The following is a 19,114-nucleotide window of genomic DNA, read 5'->3' as shown; positions in this document are numbered from 1 at the left end:
CAAAAGAAATTCATTTTGTAAATCATGAAAGCAAGCACGGCAGACAGCACTACACGGCAGACAGCACTACATAATAAGCACATGCACTGCATGAATTTGCATTCAAGGTATGCCATTCCACAGCAGAAAAGTAACTGGGAAACTCAGTATTTCTCACAAAAATCTTTACTCTTGCATTTTAGGAAGCAGGAGTAATGCAGAACCTAATGTTCATGATCTTGAATAGATTCCAGAAAGAGGAATTCACTAATTAATCATTACTGTGCAATCTCTGAATGACCTCCTGCAAATGAGTAAGCAGCAACTGAGCACAGCTATCCCAAAAGACATGGCAGAAAGGGCTAAAATACAGCTTTTCAGGCTATGGGGTCCTTGTTCAAGGAGCACTGTGTCTCACACAGGACAAAGAACTCACTCTAACTAAATTCTAAAGATAAAGACATGGTCTTGGCATATCAGCAGTAACCTGAGCTCTAAGTCTCTAACTTTATCCTACCTATCTACTCACATGATGTGTAACAAGAAGGCATTGTAACTTTAAGTCAGCTGTGCAAAGTAGCCATTGCTCTATTATGCAGTCCCTCAGACCTTGAAACACACTCTAAGATTATGCAACTATAGTGAGTTAAAAATCTGGTGCCGCCACTAGGCAACACCTCACACACTTTCTAAAGGACCTTACCTTATATATACAAGCAGCTTGTTGCCCATTACCACCTGCTCATCTACAAAACAAAAATTATTTGTCACCTTTTCTTCACAAGACAACATACAGAAATGCAATTCTTTTTCCCAGCTGTTAGCAAAACATCTCATCTGACACACAGGCAGAGTTTTACACACAGTAAGTTGAGCAGCTTTACACACAGTAAATAGTACTAAACACTTTTCTGTTCTCCAAGACCCTTATCTTGGGTATATATTTCCTTTTTGCATCCCTCTGTTGGAAGTGACTACAGATATTCAAAACATTAAATATCAAAACCAGAAACCCTTAAAGGGAAAGAATTCTGTACCTGTGAGAGACTTCCCAGCATTCAGTGGAGGAGCAATGACTTTGAACAGCTTCTGTAACAAGAAAGAAGGCAGTGCTCAAGCAGCTGGAAAAGCTCAAAACAAAGAATCTGCGTGGTTTTAAAGCAGAGATCAATGGGGCGTCTTCCCCACAGAAACTCTGCTTTCTCACCATGTCTTACAATTAAAAGGTGCAGAGGACACCAAGGTGTGTCAGAGGATGCTTTTCCCAGCTGATGTTATGACATATGGAAAAACAGCCTTCATTCAATCAGATCTAACCCTAAGCACAGGCCACACTAAAAAAAGCAATGGTCAGTAGTCAGAGCATAACTGACCAGCCCCACTTCCTGTTCCTGAATCTTCTGCCACCAGAGATTACGCAAATCTTGAGCCTACCTAGCAGGGTCACCAAATAGCCTTCAGTTTGGGTATGTAGAATGAGGACTCGTCTAAATACTTAGCTCTAGGAAGCAAAAAAAGTTATTTGTACTTGTACAGCTAGTGCTAGGTTTCCAGAACTCCTTTTTAAAATCATGAACACCTGAAGAGTGTCCTTTCTGAGAAAAATCAAATGAGATTATAACTGCTAAAAATTGGGCAGTTTAATATTTTCACATTCAAATAGACCCAGCTCTCTATTTCAGCACTACTGAGAAAATACCAGCAGTGCTTCCATAATGAAACATCTTGACGTTATAGCTATAGGCTTCAAGAGCAATTGGTATATCAGGCACATCTTCAGGATTACCAGCAGCAGCATCAACAGGGCCTTCATTTACAGCATTACACCGAGTCCTGTGTTTACTGTTGATAGATCACACCCAAGTGCTAAGAACAAAGCCTGCCTCAATGCAAGGACTGTTTCTAGCTTTTTTTCTGAACTCTGTACACAGGTTAAGTTCATCCTTTGCTTCCATTACTCCTTAATACATATTAATATACTGTTGTGTCAGCAGAGGAAGAACAGTATGAAGGAAAAAAAGCATGAGGTGTTCATAGAACCTCTCATGCCTACACCCCCATTAATTCCATTGTGCAGAAAGTTGATGCTTTCTCAGCATGTCATGCCACATAGGCCAGGCTCACCACCAGCAACAAAGCTGTTAGCAGACAGTTTTGCAATAAAGTCTCCTTAAGTCATCATGTTATTCTCTTCTGCCGCTTTTGTTTTATATTTATTTTATTAACATGACTAAATTTCCTGCTGTAACTTTGCAGAGCATTGCTACCTCAGCAGGGAAATTTGTGTTCTAAAGCACAGTGATTACAAATTACTTTTCTCCTCTACTGCATCTAGTCAAATAAACTGCATATATCATACATGATTTCTCCCTTGAAATGAAAAAGAACAAGGATATATACACACTGAATGAGAAGACAATGCACTGGGTTTGAAACACTGTTTCTCAGAAAGACTGTGCGCTGAACACACAAATAACAAGTCACTGCACTGAGCATCTTTCCTACCTCCATGGGACTAATGAAGTCATTCATCCCACTGTTGTAGACGTAGATCATGGCATCATACAGATGGTTTTCCCAGCATAGAAGAACTACCTGCAAGGCAAACAAAGCACAATGTAGACATACAGCTGCTCTTAGCTCACAGTTTTCTCATTCCCCTGTCTCTCAAATACAATCTCTGTCCTTGCATTTCCATCATCCTATGGTATGATTTAAAGCAGAATGAGAATTTCCACTTGCAGAACTAGTCTCTGTAAGGACCCCAAATCTCCAAAGGGAGTATCCAGCTTATTGCTCACACAGCAAACATGGACTCTAACTGTCTAGATTCTAACATTGATAACCTGCATGAGATTAAGGAATAAGAAAAATCAGTTCCTCAAAACCCTTCATTGCACTAGTTTGCCTTTTGGTTGGGTTAGTGAATCATTTTGTCAAGTTCCCAAGCAGTTCCTTCCTTGGAATGGAAAGCCACGCTGTGGGAATAAAAACTGGCCAAGGAAAACAGGACTACCCAGCAGGAACACCTCCTTGCTCCACTAACTTTGTCATGCAAAAGCAAGCACCTGAGCAGAGCAGGCTGGCAGGCATCAAACTGACAAAAGCAACTTCCGTTTTTTGTGCCCCTGCAGCCTTTGATGTTAGGTGAGGTACTCAAAACAGGAAAGACTCATTGTGAATATCAGACTAATCCTGACAGACTAGTAGTTTCCAACACATTCAGCTGCTGATGCATTAACCTATGCCAGGACACAAACTGGGGGAGCAAAACATGTTTATAGGAGCATGCATGTTACAGGATGGACACAGCCATGCTAAATAATTCCCACATCCATTGAATTTGATCCCAGGGACACAGGGCTAAGTTCTGTTACAAATTAGTGACCAAAAGGCATGAATGGTTTGGACTACGTAAGTCTTGCCTGTTGAAAGGTGACACCTTGTTTTCCACATTCTGTGCTGTGCTTAAAAGCACAAGTTTGCATCAGCGACTAGGGGATGTTGTCATTTATTCAGAGGAACTCAATAGAGTATGCAGTACAACAGCTCACCTGCTGTATGTCTAAGCTGGTGATATCCATATGCACAATGCAGGCTTCCAAATTTTCCAACCTGTTCTTGTCTTGGAAGTGAAGCAGCAAGTCTTTCATCACTTGAGCTGTGATTCCCATCAGCTTATCACTTAAGATATATGGCTCCAAGCACTCCAGAAAGATGCCTTTAGCTACAGAATTCTCACTCATCTTATCATATATCTGGTTAAATAATAGATCCCTAGGAGGAAAGAAGTGTTTAGTTATCAAATAATCTTACTAAAATCTCCTTACTTATCTACTTTCTGAGGGCTCCAAATTAAACTCATTTTTCTCTGTATTTCTAAAACTCAGGAGCTGAATGCCCCGTTCAGCTCCTGTACTGATGCAAGTTACAGGCAGCTACACAGAATAAATCGGTTATGGATGTTGCAGCAAAAAACCTGCTGTTAGAGGGTAAATGATGACGACAGGAAAACCTATCAAGGCAGCTTCTTTAAGGGGATGGTGTGGGGGAAACAGTTTGACACAAACTTTTCTTCCTCAACACATCAATGAAAATTTAAGACACACTTTTCTTTGACTACTGAGTACCCCGACTTTAATATAAATTTTTAAGCATTCCTCTAAACTGTGATGTGATATATGATACGACGATGTGATACAATTCCTCTAAACCATGTGATATTATAGGAGACAGCACTCAGGACTACATGGGTTGGTGGTCTGCCTTGGGAGACAGGCTTGCAAACTCAGACTTACATGCGCTGGAGTAAGAGACAGTAATCAACTATGACAGGCACCACGTCCTGCGGAAGAAACATAAAAAAGCTGTAGGGACTTGCAAAAATCCCTGCCAAATAGCACATCCTGCAGAGCACAAAATGAAGCCTGGCCAATACAGAGCAGAATCAATGAGTTATTTGAATCAGCTGGTAGCTGGCACAGTTACAGGTTTTCCCGTATGCTGGTTCATATGGAGAAAAACTCTAGTTATACTTCTGCAGAGGACAGAGGGCGTACGGGTTCTCCTCTGCCGCCTAGCCGTAACTAAGTCCTGATTTCATTAGTGCACACAACAGAGGTGAGAGTTCAGGTGAACCACAGCAATATTTTTCAAAAATAGACAAGTAATTTTTGCAACAAAGCAAAGTCTGATTAAAAATTTCAAAAGATCTATACAAGAGATTCCTCTGGAACACCATACCTGAAAATGTTGCTCCATAACCTGGATTTTCCCTTGGTCAGGACATTTCTTCAAAGTCCGATCAGCATAATGGAGAAGGATTTCAACCATCTGAATTACAATGAACAAGAAAATTCATTCAAATCCTACACTTGAGGCCCTACTTGGTAGCACATTTAATAGACTGACTTGGGGGTTGACAGCACTGTAGACTCTGTTGTCCCATGTTGGGTATGAACTACTGCGGGCAGGAAGGAGAAGGGGGAAGAGGCTACCAAGAGACAATGGCATGACATAGCATAGAAGTGGCCCAGTGAGATACTGAAGGCCTACGCTCACTTTAACTGACCGAGAAACTGGGCAGCCAGTCTGCCAGCAAATTTTCAGATGGATGAACACATCCTGAAGCACAAGGCTCATCTGGGCCATGTTTTTACCCAAAGCTTAAAGTTATAGTATCTTAAACAGCAAAACTCATTTACCTGCAAATAAAATATACATGACTAACAAAGTACAGCTGAATAATTATTGCAATAATTGTGTCTTTTAAACATACCCTTCCCAGAAAAAAGGTTCCTGTAACAACTGAACAGGATCAGTTAAGAGTTTATTCCACGTCCATGTATACATGGAGCAAAGTTTCCATCCTGAGCGTCAGCAAGTTACATACTGATGGACACTTGCCAACCAAATGTCAGGATACTCTGGAGTTACCTACAAAAAAGGTTTCTCTCCGCTGTGAGGGGACCAGAGATCTCAAGGCCTGGATGATAACATCACGTTTTGATTTGCTAATGCTGCAGATTTTACCCCCACCTTTACCCAAAAGGTATTTCCAAGTCTCTTCTAAAATCCTGCTCACAATCTTAGCAGGAGAGGCACATGTACACATTCTAGAGTTAGTTGGATTAATTTCTGGAGGGCAGAAGCCATTCCTTCCAGGAACACAGTTAGTATCACATCAGCATACATGACAATCCAGTTAGGAAGAGATCAGTGACTCACTCTGTCGGCAATGATTGCTTTCCGCTTGCTTGTGTCCCCAGACAAGCCTAGAAAGAATGAGGGGGGAAAAAAAAAAATGAAGCTTTTCTCATCTAAGCTACCAGTGGAAATATAAAAATCCCACAGTTCAGATGCTAAAACCACTACCCATGAGATGCAGAGGTCAGGATATCTAAATACACAATTTTGTGTTCTACTTTTAGCCCACTCTTCTTCTGAAGAGCTTATTCTCCCAGTGTAAAGACTGTTCCAGTACAGGAATGGCAAGAACAGATCTGAGTGCTGTTTAACATTTAGAGAACAATTAACGAAGGGCTGTAAAAGACTGTGTACGAGGCTAATTGCTGGAGGATGCCTTGATGCAAAGAAGCTGAATTAAGTGCACTATAAGAGAAAAAAAAAAAATCTTAAATGTCAACTCAGAAAGACAGTAATTCTTTGAATACTGAAAAAACTATCTGCTTAATTGCATTATACCCATGCATTAAAACAAGACACATCTTCATATACTAGCAATTTCACAGCAGGAAGATCTTATCCTTAGAACTTGAGTCTCATGTGTCAAAACCATCAGAAGTTATTTGCCAAAAAGTCAATGTGTCCAGTCCAAATCAGATCATTCAAGCAGCAGTGTCTGGCATAATTAATATGTTTATCATAACAGGCTAAGCGCTCACAAAGCATCCTCCTTCATAGGAAACATGGTGCCAAAACCCAGCAGTTCTTTCAGTCAGTTGCATAGTCAGAGGAGACCTGAATGAAAGTACCTGCTTGGCAGAGCTGACAGAACATCACACTGAAAATTACCTACAGGTCATGCATGACTTTCAGGAATATTTTAGCAGGCTAGATATTCAACACCTGGATCCACCTCCTTCATGGCAAAGTGACAACAGATAGGAGTCGGAACACAGACCAAATCTGATTTTCATTTGAAAACAGCAGGCTGCTAAAGGGACTATGACTCTAAAAAAAAAAATCAAACCAATCCATATAAAGGTGGTGTTTCTGCCAAACCCAAAGCAGCACACATCCTACTTTCTCTTCTTCAATTCAATTCTCTTCTCTTTTTTGTTTTCCTCCTGAAAAAGTGATTTCTGTATATGCATAGGTTTAAAACCTTCCCTAGTGGTTTCAATTAAAAACAAAAAACAAACACCAAACTTACCTACTACAGCCTTTGCTTTACCTTCATAAAAAGACCAAGCTAGAGCCAGGGCATCAGTGAGACGCTCTTGTTTCAGAAGGTGGTCAACTCTCTAAAATAACAAGAAATATTGGACCTTAGTATTACAGAAGAGACAATCCCCTCCCATTTAAGATCAGCATTTCCCAGTAGTGGGTCATGATTCCTGACAGCAAGGGGACAGGAAACCTCAGAAGCTCACAACACATTTACAGTAGAGGACAGTATCTCAAAAAGATTCTCTCATATGTACATTTTCCGCCAGACAGTTGAAAAAGACTAAGAAATGTCAGGCCCCAGTACATCAAGTCCCTGTGGCCTACATTTTAGGTCAGATGCTTGATGGATGGAGACCCACAGCATCAGCAAGTGTATGCAATCACAAAGAATAAAAATTTTCCATTCCCCATCCTTGCCTCATCACTTAGAGCACAACAAAATCTCTGCCATGTTTTCAACATACGGGTGTACTCATCCTACCCTTTATTTTCTCCTGAGCTCACAGTAAACAAGGATTGAAGTAGATGACAAGTATTTTCTGCTTTAAGGAATTATTAGCACGCAAGGTCAAGCACCACTAGTCTTGGTATGTTAGGTCAAAATGTTAAAGTACTGTTTGAGAAAAGAGAGATTCTGAGTCTCAGACCAGCATTCTGTACTGCAGCAAGGACTAACTCTCAGCTTCACACCCTAATCCCCCACATACTCAACTACAACTCTTGAGTAAGTCCCCCACAATAAAGAGGCCTGCAGCACAACAGAAACCATACAGTAATTTAGGAGGTTGGCTCAGAGCGATACCGAAATACTAAGGAGACATATGGTTTTCTTTGTCGAAGCAAAGTAGCTAAATGTTCTGCAGACTGGACATTCCATAGATAAAAGGAATCCTTGAAGCTCTGTGTACAGGGGTGGAATGGATAAGGAAGTTATGCTGAAATCAGCTAGTGCAACTAGGCGAAAAGACTGAGTTCAATTAGTGGACATGGTGAGGAAGACTATCGACGACCACCAGAGGACCCTGAAAGACCACCAATGAACATAAGAGCGCAGGCGTTAAAGACTTTTACATATGTTAATGAGTTCCAAGAAATAACATGAATATGTTAATCATGTCTCGGAAAGCTAATGAATATGTATATTCTGATTGTACATAACTCCAATAGTTGAGCAGCCCAGCACGCACACTAGGTGGAGCAATCCCCTGTGCACCCAGCACCGCAATAAAGAATGCCTGCTTTCTAAAACTCCAAATTGAGTCTTAGAGAGTTTTTCATCTGCCAACTTATGGTAACAAGAGCATGTAAGTTGTGATTGACTTCTGAATTCTAGGAAAACCAGTACATGAAATCATGGGTCAAAGCGAGACTTTTCACTAACAGTTTACTAAACCAAAAACAATAGTGAATGGCTGGAGGGAAAACTAGCAGAGGACAGTGATCTTGGTAACTAAAAGCAGCAACTGTATAAAAGTTCTATAGAGCTGAACTGTTCGTATTTCATTAAAGGTCCTGATACAATGTCACATGGGGGAGCTTATAATCATGGATGAGTACAAGAGCCATAAAGCAGGTAAGAGGAAAAATAGTGAAGGTCGCTGCTTAAAGGAGAAATGCGAGACTGGAAAGAAATGACTACTGGAGTTCCTTGAGAATCAGCCCTGAAGCCCCCTTCTACATAACGATTTGGTCAACTAACTTGGCATAAGCTGAATTCACTAATGAAGTTTGCTGATGACCAACTGTCAACATGTGATATGAGAGAGCAGACCAGAAAGACAGACACAATAGGATCGCCCCTAAAGCTGGGTAATAGAAGTATGATGCAATCCAATGGTACAAGCAACTTACAGCAGAAATCAGAGTTTGGCTATGGGGTACTGGTGAATCTCCAGAATGCCACAAGGCACTGACATCATGTAGCCAAAGGAACAGCAAAATGAGACCCAAGGATGCCTGAGGAATGACATATCTAGTAAAGACAGTGAAGAACAGGTGACATTGTACATGGCACTTGTAAGACCCTACCCAGAGTAATATGTGCCAAAGTGTTTACCTGTGTTCAAGAAACTGAGCACAAAGGAGGTGCAGAGAACAGTGACTATGAAAAAAGAAAGGAATGGGAAGGTAATTTCACAAAAGATCATGAAAGAGCTTTGCTTAGCCTTGCAAAACAAAGTCTGAGAGAGAACGTGCATACACTGAATAAACATACTGCTAAGTGATGATCCAGAAAGGAAAAACTGATGTTTAACTCAAGTGAAAAGAACAACGCAGGAACAAATAGACATAAATAGATCACTAAGAACTTGAGTGTGGAAATTGATAGGGTTTCAGCTGTCAGAGAAATGATGTTCCAAAAAAATCTTCTACCAACAGAAACAAGGATCTGAAACTCAGTGAACTTTCTAGGTAGTCTTTGATGGATTTTATGATGTAGCTCCTGGAGTAGCTGGAGACAAAATACAGTGAACCAGATTTCCTTCCACTCCTGTATGCTTATCTGGCAGATAGAAGGCTTACACTTACACAGTCCTCCAAAGTCATACATTGCACTAACTCTATCTTATTAACAGAAGCTGAAACATGGCAAGACATAATGCCTTGCTTGGGAGAACAAGGTCTCTGTTCAGCCTGCAAGTTTATGCAAGCAGGAGTCCCATAGCATCCCACCATGGAAAGCAGTGTACCTACGGTGCTGGCTGCGCGTAGCAATCAGGGATCCTGAACACAGTGCTCAGAACATGCTTCACAAATGCTCCCTCCCTCCTCTCAAGCTACATTTAAGCAATTCGAACATACTAAGCTGTACAGTTTTCCTCTCAGCGTACCTCTCTCCAGCTTCTCAATGTCATGACGTGAACAGACTAGAAAAGAAAAAAAAAAGTTATTTACTTACAGTTGCTCATGCAGCCTGTGGTATCCCACAGACCCACCAGAGCATGCTGGTGCAGATGAAGCTAACTAAAGCAACCTTCAGGCTTGGCATGGCAGGAATAAATTGGATGTTTATATTTAACAGAAAACATCCTGTACATGGCCTTACAACCCATCCGCTCCAAGATACCATCCCTCATTTCTTCCCCTACTTCCACGTGCCATCCCATAGGCCACCTCTCTCTGCCTTTTCAGAGACAGCCTGCGCTGCAGGACAGGAAAAGCAAATAGGATATTTCTTTTATCATTCCATGCAATAGAGTCTTAGTTTTCCCTGCTGTGTTATTTTCTTCTGTTTACACGCTCGCACATTTAGGACAGAAAAGTTGAAGCTTAGGACAGAGGAGATGTCAGTAAAGTAATGCTAAGTCTACCCTGAAGCAGCATGAACCAGGATACTGTGAAACTATGACAATGTCTTACCTAGCCCATACCTTGGCTAAGACCAAATTATTGCACATTTCTTTAACCCCACAACATAAGTGCACAAAGAACCCATCCCTGATTCACATCTCCACAGAATAAAAAATTGCCCTTCTCTAGGAGATGAGCTACCATCAACAATGAATGCCCTGTATTTTTATTAAAAACTCCCCACATTTACCTTAGTTCCAAGGTAAAAGATCTGACCACCACAGCTGCTGATGGACTGATAACAAGCTTTCTCTCCAACCAATGCCTACAGGGAGAAAAATTACATGCAAGTAAAAACGCTTTTTGTTTTTGTAAAATTTCCCAAGAAACATACATACACTTGAACTTTAGAGACACTTTGTAATTCAGAAATCAAAATGAGGATTGGGAGAGAACAACACAGATTGCTGGGCAGTAGTAAGTAAAAAGCTCTGCTGTCACTCCTTCCTGCTTGTGAATGCAGCTTAAAGTGCTACTGAGCTCTGGCTGCCCAGAAAACATGACGGAGTCATAAGGACCCACAAGCAGTGCTCTGTGTCTATCCTCAGATGCAAAAAAAGTTACGGGGGCTCTTTCTTTGCCATCTGCTTCTTCACAAATCTTCCTCAAGAGCAAATGTGTAGGAGACACAGATGGAAAGAATATTGTTGAAGTGAGAGTTGCTACAACAGAAGTTTGAGTGCCAGTAACTACTGTTCAAAAGGCTGTATATGGGCACATTTACAATGTGAGAAATGGAGGACCACATCAAAATTAGAGATTTTACCACAGTGCATGGACAGTGCTTGCTTCCCACTCTGCTGCACAGTTACACAGGCTAGAGCTGTTTGTCCTGTACTTTTCTCAGTCTGGTCAGGTAGGGAAGCTTCCTGGATCTCTTCCCACTGCTGAAAAGTGTGTCCATTCCAGGGACTGCCATAATAACACTTCAACCTGCTCAGCACAGAACCTAAGGCTGAAGTGGCAGATATTCCCTGCATCTTTCTTTAGATGCTGCAGTAGAAGAATGGGGTCTGACAGTCTTCATCCACAAACCCAGGCATCTCTGAAACCAGCATATCTCTTGTGGGAGTAGCAGTCTCATCTAAGATTTGCCTCCCAGAGTGTCTGCAGAACTAACACAAGAAAAGGTATATTTCTGATCCTCTGAGCCATGGGAAAAAAAAAGCTTCCTATCAGAAGTTGTCCTTGACTCAATTGCTCTGGAATAGGTTGTCTTGTAATTCCTACTGAAATGCAGGGAAAGAGACTGCCTGTTCCATATCCTCAGTATTTCAAAATGGCATTATAGACTTCAGATCTCATTTGCTACTTACAGTCTATGAATTAAGTAGGGGTCTTTTCTAGACTCACAATAGCATTTTAACAGGCAGCACTTATGTGGGCCCACCAGTTTTTCAAGCCACATGTCTCTGGCTTTGATGGTAATCACCAGAAGTCCTCACAGGACACTGCAGAGTTTCTGGAATTGAGTGAAAGGCTCTGAATAATGACATATCCTAGCAAGGAGAGCTCGTATACCACCTCAGTGCCAATCTCTAGCTATGTTCTGTGAGGTTGTGCCTGGCAATTCCAGATCACGTGGCAGGCAGTACATCAGCTAACTTAGACTAGACTCCACCTTCTGACTCTTTCTTCCTCAGTATGCATCTGCAGCAGAAATGACGACAGCAATGCTAGCAGTGTGAAGCAGATAAAGCAGTGAAAACCAGATAAGCAGCGGCTATGTAGATCTAAAGGCTGCAAAGACTCCTCATAGATCTGGCCATTCAGACTGGAAGAAGCACTCTGTTCCTTGGTGCTCAAAGGGAACCATGACAGAGAGGCCTTTTTTGTGAAATCCTGCCATCCTGCATTGAAGGCACTTCTCCTTGGTCTTCTGGAACTGAGTCATGACCATATGCTGGGCTTGAAATTGCAGATCCAAACTACAGACCCACAGGAGCCTTCTGCTAGTTGTTTGGGCCAGCAAGTCTCACAGGGCTATAGCAGAATTGAATAGGAACCATATTGTCCAGCTGTGGAATTTCAAGCATAGGTACTATCCTCTCTACCCCTGCATGACAATCTACGAGGCGAGGGCAGGGAATGCATGTACTGCACAGGCACTGCTACAGCAGAGTATTTGTGGCATACAAAGTAGAAAAGTCTGTAGGAATCTCTTGAAGAATAAAGCACATCAGCTTTTTTCCTGTACAATGTACATGTACAGTATTCCAAAGCTTGGCTCCTAAAAATATCGATGCACAAAAGGAAACATGAACTGTCTGCTAGTTGGCCACATCAACACCATGTATGATTTCTGAGATGCTTCAAAAAGGCTTTTTTCCAAAGCTCCAGGCTTCCACTTAGGGCATATCTGAAACAGAGTTAGCTAACACAAGCAGGTCATTTGTGCCTACCAGGGCTTCGCTGACATTGCCTCCCGTAGCCAGCGATTTGAAGTGGCTGCTGTTGTAGACTAGCTGAACTTCGGAGATCTCTATTGTCTCCAGCTCCTCCTGTGTCTGACGATCTATAACGTGCAGCTTCTCCACACTGTCCAGAAGCACTGCTGTCCGTGAGTTTATCCACTGAAAAAGCAACAAATCACAGATTTCAGCAATGCATACACAATTATAGGCCAACTAAACAGGCTCTGGCCATATCCCTGAGTATCAGTACTGGAAGTTCTAGGATGGCTAGTAGCTTTGTTACTATACACGGTCACTTCACAACAGCACCCATGCATAACTCCAAAGGTAAAGATAGGGAGGCTCCTTCTGGAGTATCAGCTTTAACACTGAGAAAAATTACAAGGAACCTTCTTTACAGAAAACACCTGTAGACAAATGGCAATCCAGCAGAGTTCTTGTCCTCTTCGTGCACTGTTTATGCTCTAGCACACTTTCTATCCAAAGGTCTCAAAAACAAGACTACTACAACACCTGTTCTCAAGTCCCTTAGGAGGTAAATATGGCATCAGGAGGTATTAAAAAGAGAAATAGTACATCTAAGTTTAACTCAAAGCCTGTCATTCATATTCTGTGGCTTCTACTTTCATGTTCAAAACCTGGGAAATAAAAAGGCTTTTTTTCGCTGCTTTTACAATATTTGTATTTTTTTTAAAAAGCCAAGCATATTTGTTAACAAACTTCAAATTCCAGCTGATGTGGATGTCCATCTTGATATTTTGGCCTTTCATGTTTTACTCGTTGTATTCTGTAAACATGTTTTAGAGTTGAACGATTTTTTTTGTTGAAAGCATCAAATAATTATGGTGCTTTAGCAAGCACTCGTATATGGAAACATTAGAATTTTACTGAGCCAATTACACAGAAGTTTGCATTCTTTTTAGTGAGAATATAGAATAAAAATCTTTCTTGCCAGATTCTCTCTAGCTCTTGAAAATATTTCCTCAACAAGGCTACCCCTCCTTCCCAAGAAAGGGCAGTATTGCTGCCTCCATGCTACTAATTTTTCATCCTTTAGCTACTACTTGCTATTTCACTTGTGCTGGTTTCCAATGAGTCCCAAATTTAAGGACATTTTCAGTTAGTTAGCCCCAGATAAACACAGCCACTTCTTATGCTACATTTGTAAAGCCAATAGTACAGAACTAAGGGCTATCGAGATACATTTAACAAGAAAACTAGTGCAAAAAAACCCTAACCATTCTATATATAGTATTGAGACTTACAGTAAAGTTGATGAGGTCATAGTGTAGATGAAGCTGCCTCTGCTTAGTGACATGTATTGCACCAGTATCATCTCTCTTTACCTAAAAGAGAAATCGGACAAGGCTCAAAGACTTTCTTCAGCTCAACCTCTCTGTTCCCAGAGAGCATCACACCAACTCCAGGAGTCTGGAGCTCCCCTCAGACAAGCACACTGAGTGCGCAGTAGCAGCACACACGGTTCTCAAATGGAGCATAATGTCGCGCTTTCAAAAGCATTCATGTAAGTGAGGAAACAGAAGGCTCTGAGCAGGGGGCAGTAAAAATATATGCCCTCTGTTGGATCAATTTTAAATCATTTATTTGTAGTACATGAGTTGTATGTCATAAACAAGCTGGCACTACATCTGTTCAAGGGATTGTTCCCCCCTGCCCTGCTTCACATATTATATAAGGCAATTCAGTTTCTAAAAGGGGTGCAAACCTCCAGCATTTGTACAGAGAGCACTGAAGGAGGACTGATTCTCATTCACTGACTCCCAAGGGGCTCAGCCCCACTGGAATACTGAATTGAAGGGAGATGTTGCATGACAACTCCCAGTCAAGGGTTCTCTCTTGTCCCATGCAGGAACTACCATACTTTCTGCTTGTAAAAGTCAGAACTACAGAACGCTAATGTGAAACTGGCTTTAATTCATCATCATTAAAAAAAGACATTCTGCAAATAAAAATAAGGGGTTTTTTACATTTTGACAATTTGAAGTACAGCAAGAGGGACCTGAATTCAGGTAACATGGCTGCTGTTTAGTAACCTATAAGCAGAGCAGCGCCACTGCTGGGAATCTGTGCAGAGGCTCGTGCTATTGCATGCACAGACATCTCCAGCAAGACAGGCTTAAACATACACCCTTTTCTTTCTCCCCAAGTTTACCAAGGGAGAAGATAGAGGAGAAAGAGGATTCAATCCAGACAACACAACGTCTGGGTGCTTGAGCAAAGCTTAAGGTCCAAGATGATTGAGCCTGGAGAAAGATCACAGGTCAGCAGGAGGGCACCTGAAGAGCAGCACAAAGGAATTCCAGCCACTCCAGACAGTAAGTCAGCTTCATCGGGGGCCCAACTTAAATGCCTCTATGCTAATGCACGTAGCGTGGGGAATAAACAAGAGGAGTTAGAGACGTGCGCACACCTGCAGGGCTACGACCTTATTGGCATCATGGAGATGTGGTGGGATGGGTCCTATGACTGGAGTGTTGGAATGGAAGGACACAGGCTCTTTAGGAAGGGGCAGGGTGGTGATGACCAGCAGGTCCAGGGAGGTGATCCTCCCCCTCTACTCCGCTCTCGTGAGACCCCACCTGGAGTACTGTGTTCAGCTCTGGGGCCCCCAACATAAGAAGGACATGGGCCTGTTGGAGTGGGTCCAGAGGAGGGCCACGAAGATGATCAGAGGGCTGGAGCACCTCTCCTATGAGGACAGGCTGAGAGAGTTGGGGTTGTTCAGCCTGGAGGAGAAGGCTCCGGGGAGACTGTATAGCAGCCTTCCAGTACCTGAAGGGGGCCTACATGAAAGCTGGAAAGGAACTTTTTAGAAGGGCATGCAGTGATAGGACAAGGGGTAATGGCTTTAAACTGGAAGAGGGTAGATTTAGACTAGATACAATGAAGAAGTTTTTCACTGTGAGGGTGGTGAGGCACCAGAACAGGTTGCCCAGAGAAGTTGTGGATGCCCCATCCCTGGAAGTGTTCAAGGCTAGGTTGGATGGAGCTTTGAGCAACCTGGTCTAGTGGAAGGTGTCCCTGCCCATGGCAGGGGGGTTGGAACTAGATGATCTTTAAGGTCCCTTCCAATCCAAACCATTCTATGATTCTATGGTAGCAGAGCTGGGAAAAAAACTTAGCACTCTAAAACCAAAATGCCAGATTTTCTGAAGCCTAGGTACTGCTCTCATACCGACATCAGACATGAAATCATCTTCAAACAACCATATCTGCATGTGTAACTTCTGCAGACCTAAACAGGACGAGCAGCGTGCCCTAAAGTCCCATGCCAACAGGACCTGAAAGCTGCTGTCTCTTAGTGCTTTATACAAGTTTTTTCCAGACTCATGTTCTAAAGCAAAAAATAAAATGGTATCTCAAATTCATGTGATCTCCCTGAAAACAATCCACATTCTTCTACCTCCAGTAGAAATGAGATAAGCTGCAAATCAACACGTCTGGAATGCATAAAGTTCATGCCTCCAGATTCTCAGGGAAGGGCACCACTGCTTGATGAAAAGCAACGACCAACAGGTTTGTTTTCCCAAGCTGGTTGCAAGCTGCAGACATCCCCAGCATGCACAGATATCATACTTTCACTGAGACAGAGGCTCAGTCAACTGAATATGTGAATAAGACGTGACTCTCTGAAAAGCAGCATAAAACATCCAAGGCTTACCAGAAGAAAATGTACGACATCTCCTCGACAAAATGCAAGCATGGGGTTCACAGAGTTCTGTACAGCCACAAAGTGCCATGCCAGAAGAGGGACACTAGAAGGGTCCATCTGTTAGACAAAAAGCACAGCCAGTATTTAAGGTACAGAAGGCAGAACCTCAGTTCCAGGACACATGCTGTTCATCAGCTGCTACTCACTGACTTTGCTATGTACACACACAGTCTGTAAAGCAATTTCCTGGTCTGCTGGCAGCTTAGCAGTAGCTTGTGCTCTTTGGTCCAGCCACATGGTTTAGGGGCAACGTGTGTCTCTTGGCAAAGTAGACAGCCAGTCAGAACAAAACCTGTGTCCTAGCTGCTTAACGTAGATCCAATCTCACATGGATTGATGGACTACAACAAGCTGCAGCTTGCTAGCAGCCTTATCTCCATTCTCCCAACCTAACATTGAAACAGGCTGCCCAGGGAAGTGGTTGAGTCACCATCCCTGGAGGTATTTAAAAGACATGTAGATGAGGTGCTTAGGGACATGGTTTAGTGGGCATGGTGGTGTTGGGTTGACGATTGGACTCGATGATCTTAGAGGTCTTTTCCAACCTTAATGATTCTATGATTCTATATCCCACATCTTCCCCCAGCTGCTTTTTCAAGATGAATTATACCAGCAACTAGCGAAAACGAATAATCAAGAGTTTAGAAGACTGTTTAGTGCTCTAATTCCACTTTGTTTCTGTCCCTACAACTAAGGGTTCTATTGTATGGTTCTTATGTAAAGCAATGGCCCCAGTCCAAGGTGATTGTAACCATAATCAGGTCAACGACCCATCTGTGGCTGCGTCCAGGCTGCAGCAGGGAAGACAAGAAGCTGAGGGGCTCCTGAGTTCCTCCCTTCCTACTTATTGGAGAAATTCAGCAACTTCACATAGGTACAGCTGAAAGCAGCCTTTTCACCTCCTCTCTGCCCACAGTCTGCACACATCAGACCAACAGATTATCACTGCAATTCCATAATGCAGAGTTTACTGCATGCTGATAAAGTAGCGATACCAAACACCTGGTCCTAATCTCATGCCCTTCACTCTAGGAACTGTTTGTACCCATAATCCAAAAAAGCAACTGTTTGGCTTCATTACTCACACGACCATAGGGAAAGGTCATCCACACTTTCAGAGATGGCTTCAGGCCAATAACCAGTATCTTCAAGAAAAACAAAAAGGCGAAATAAAATGTTTGAGTATATACCAGAAAACTCCTTTGTGATTTCTCACACAAAGCCTTCTGCAAGCAGCAAGTTACCTTTGTTAGGGAGGCCATGGCCAGCAGTGAATACTGGGTGATAGGATGGTCTCTCAGCTCAACCTTTGCATGTAACGGTTCAATACAGCAAACTTCCCCCTTTGAGCCACTGAAGAGACATCGAGATTCACATGTTCTCACTCCCATAACCCTCCTGCAAAGAAGATAAATCAGCTTGGTGGCCAACTACAGCTCCAGGGATCACTTTTAGTGTGTCACTGGAAGCAGTCCCATACAACTGCTCAGATACAGACAAGAATTCCTTAAGATCTTATTTAACAGTAAAGTTTTGGAAATTCCTGGACAGTCCCTAGACTGTCAATCCTTCCTCCTTGTCCCTCCTCCTCTTGAAGAGGCCAAGAAGAAAACGAGCAGTTACTGCAGGGCAGCTCTCACTAATGAAACAAGGAAAACCGAGAGGCAGCACTTTTATGACAACTACCAAGAGCCCACAAGGAATGCCAAGATTCTGGACAACACGTTGATACCTTAATAACTTAGGCTGTTCTTTGACTATTACACTGCCAGATAGCATCTTGCTTCAGCTGTGAAATTATACTGCAGCCCTAAATTACACCTTCAACATTCAGAAAGTAGCTTTATTGGTTCCAATGGGGTTTTTTGCTTAGGTTTTAGAAACTATGTCCCAGCATTAGTTTCTTGTACTTTCTATGAGTACTTAGAGTTATTGTCTTACTTAAATGACAGTTCGAATACGGAGCCTCCACTGTCATTGCAAATTGCAAGCGTCGGGTCATCTGTAAACTGAGCAGATAATTAGATTAAAAGCGGCACTAAGAAATAAACTACAAAAAAATTGATAGAAAAGTGTATGCTATGGCATTATTAACAGCGCACAAAAGTACAAGCATTGTACCTACCAGAAAGACATCTTTAACATACAGCACTGAGACAATTACTGGCTTTTTTATGACGTGTAAGAAAAGCAAGGTTTTGTGTTTCATCTTCACCCCTCCAGCAAGCCCTATCGCTAGACTTTGTTACCAAAGTCCCATTACTTTCTATTGCAGCTCAGAACTACAGCATACCAAAACCTGTATTACCACTAGAACAGCTCACAGCCTCAAGCCCATGAGTTCGTGCCAGAGCCGGTGAATGGGCTGCAGTCACAAACAGACCAAAATCAGAAACATCCAGAACTACTAATGATACCAAATAATCAAAATAAGAAAGGGTCACAGCCACAGCTGAGGCACCCTTCTGGAGGACTTTGCAACCCAGCATCTAACAGCACAAGCATCTGGGCTGTATAGCAGTGTCTGAGTACTCTTCAATGCTGGTGCTGCCATCAGGTCATGAGCTAGAGAAGGGGGCCACTAGGAGCAGAGGACTTGGCACAGGGGAATATTCATCTTTATGCACAGGGCAAAGATGGCAGAGATGGAAGCGTGGAAGATGCAGCAGTAAGGGGGCACCTTCATGCCCACAAAATATATTTGGTTAGCCAGGTCAGACCAACC

At 42.4% G+C, this 19,114-nt stretch overlaps 1 protein-coding gene across 2 annotated transcripts in view; it reads right to left on the bottom strand.

Annotated features, from left to right (window-relative positions):
* The window catches only part of VPS8 (VPS8 subunit of CORVET complex), an 89,940-nt gene that overhangs the window by 49,173 nt on the left and 21,653 nt on the right, over window positions 1-19,114 (bottom strand). For both annotated transcript variants that reach the window (XM_076341748.1, XM_076341747.1), the window contains exons 9-24: window positions 18,331-18,398; window positions 17,634-17,787; window positions 17,475-17,534; window positions 16,339-16,446; window positions 13,922-14,002; window positions 12,645-12,815; window positions 10,433-10,507; window positions 9,723-9,758; window positions 6,875-6,965; window positions 5,707-5,753; window positions 4,723-4,812; window positions 4,278-4,324; window positions 3,534-3,756; window positions 2,485-2,574; window positions 1,017-1,068; window positions 683-725 (exon numbers count right to left, since the gene is read on the bottom strand). In XM_076341748.1, the coding sequence (XP_076197863.1) occupies window positions 683-725; window positions 1,017-1,068; window positions 2,485-2,574; window positions 3,534-3,756; window positions 4,278-4,324; window positions 4,723-4,812; window positions 5,707-5,753; window positions 6,875-6,965; window positions 9,723-9,758; window positions 10,433-10,507; window positions 12,645-12,815; window positions 13,922-14,002; window positions 16,339-16,446; window positions 17,475-17,534; window positions 17,634-17,787; window positions 18,331-18,398 (1,436 nt within the window). The remainder of the gene's footprint in view (window positions 1-682; window positions 726-1,016; window positions 1,069-2,484; window positions 2,575-3,533; window positions 3,757-4,277; window positions 4,325-4,722; window positions 4,813-5,706; window positions 5,754-6,874; window positions 6,966-9,722; window positions 9,759-10,432; window positions 10,508-12,644; window positions 12,816-13,921; window positions 14,003-16,338; window positions 16,447-17,474; window positions 17,535-17,633; window positions 17,788-18,330; window positions 18,399-19,114) is intronic.

Source organism: Aptenodytes patagonicus, chromosome 6 (genome assembly GCF_965638725.1).
Source record: "Aptenodytes patagonicus chromosome 6, bAptPat1.pri.cur, whole genome shotgun sequence".
Taxonomy (NCBI): Eukaryota; Metazoa; Chordata; class Aves; order Sphenisciformes; family Spheniscidae; genus Aptenodytes; species Aptenodytes patagonicus.
The sequence above is the reverse complement of the archived record's forward strand: the minus strand, read 5'-3'. Positions and strand labels throughout refer to the sequence as shown.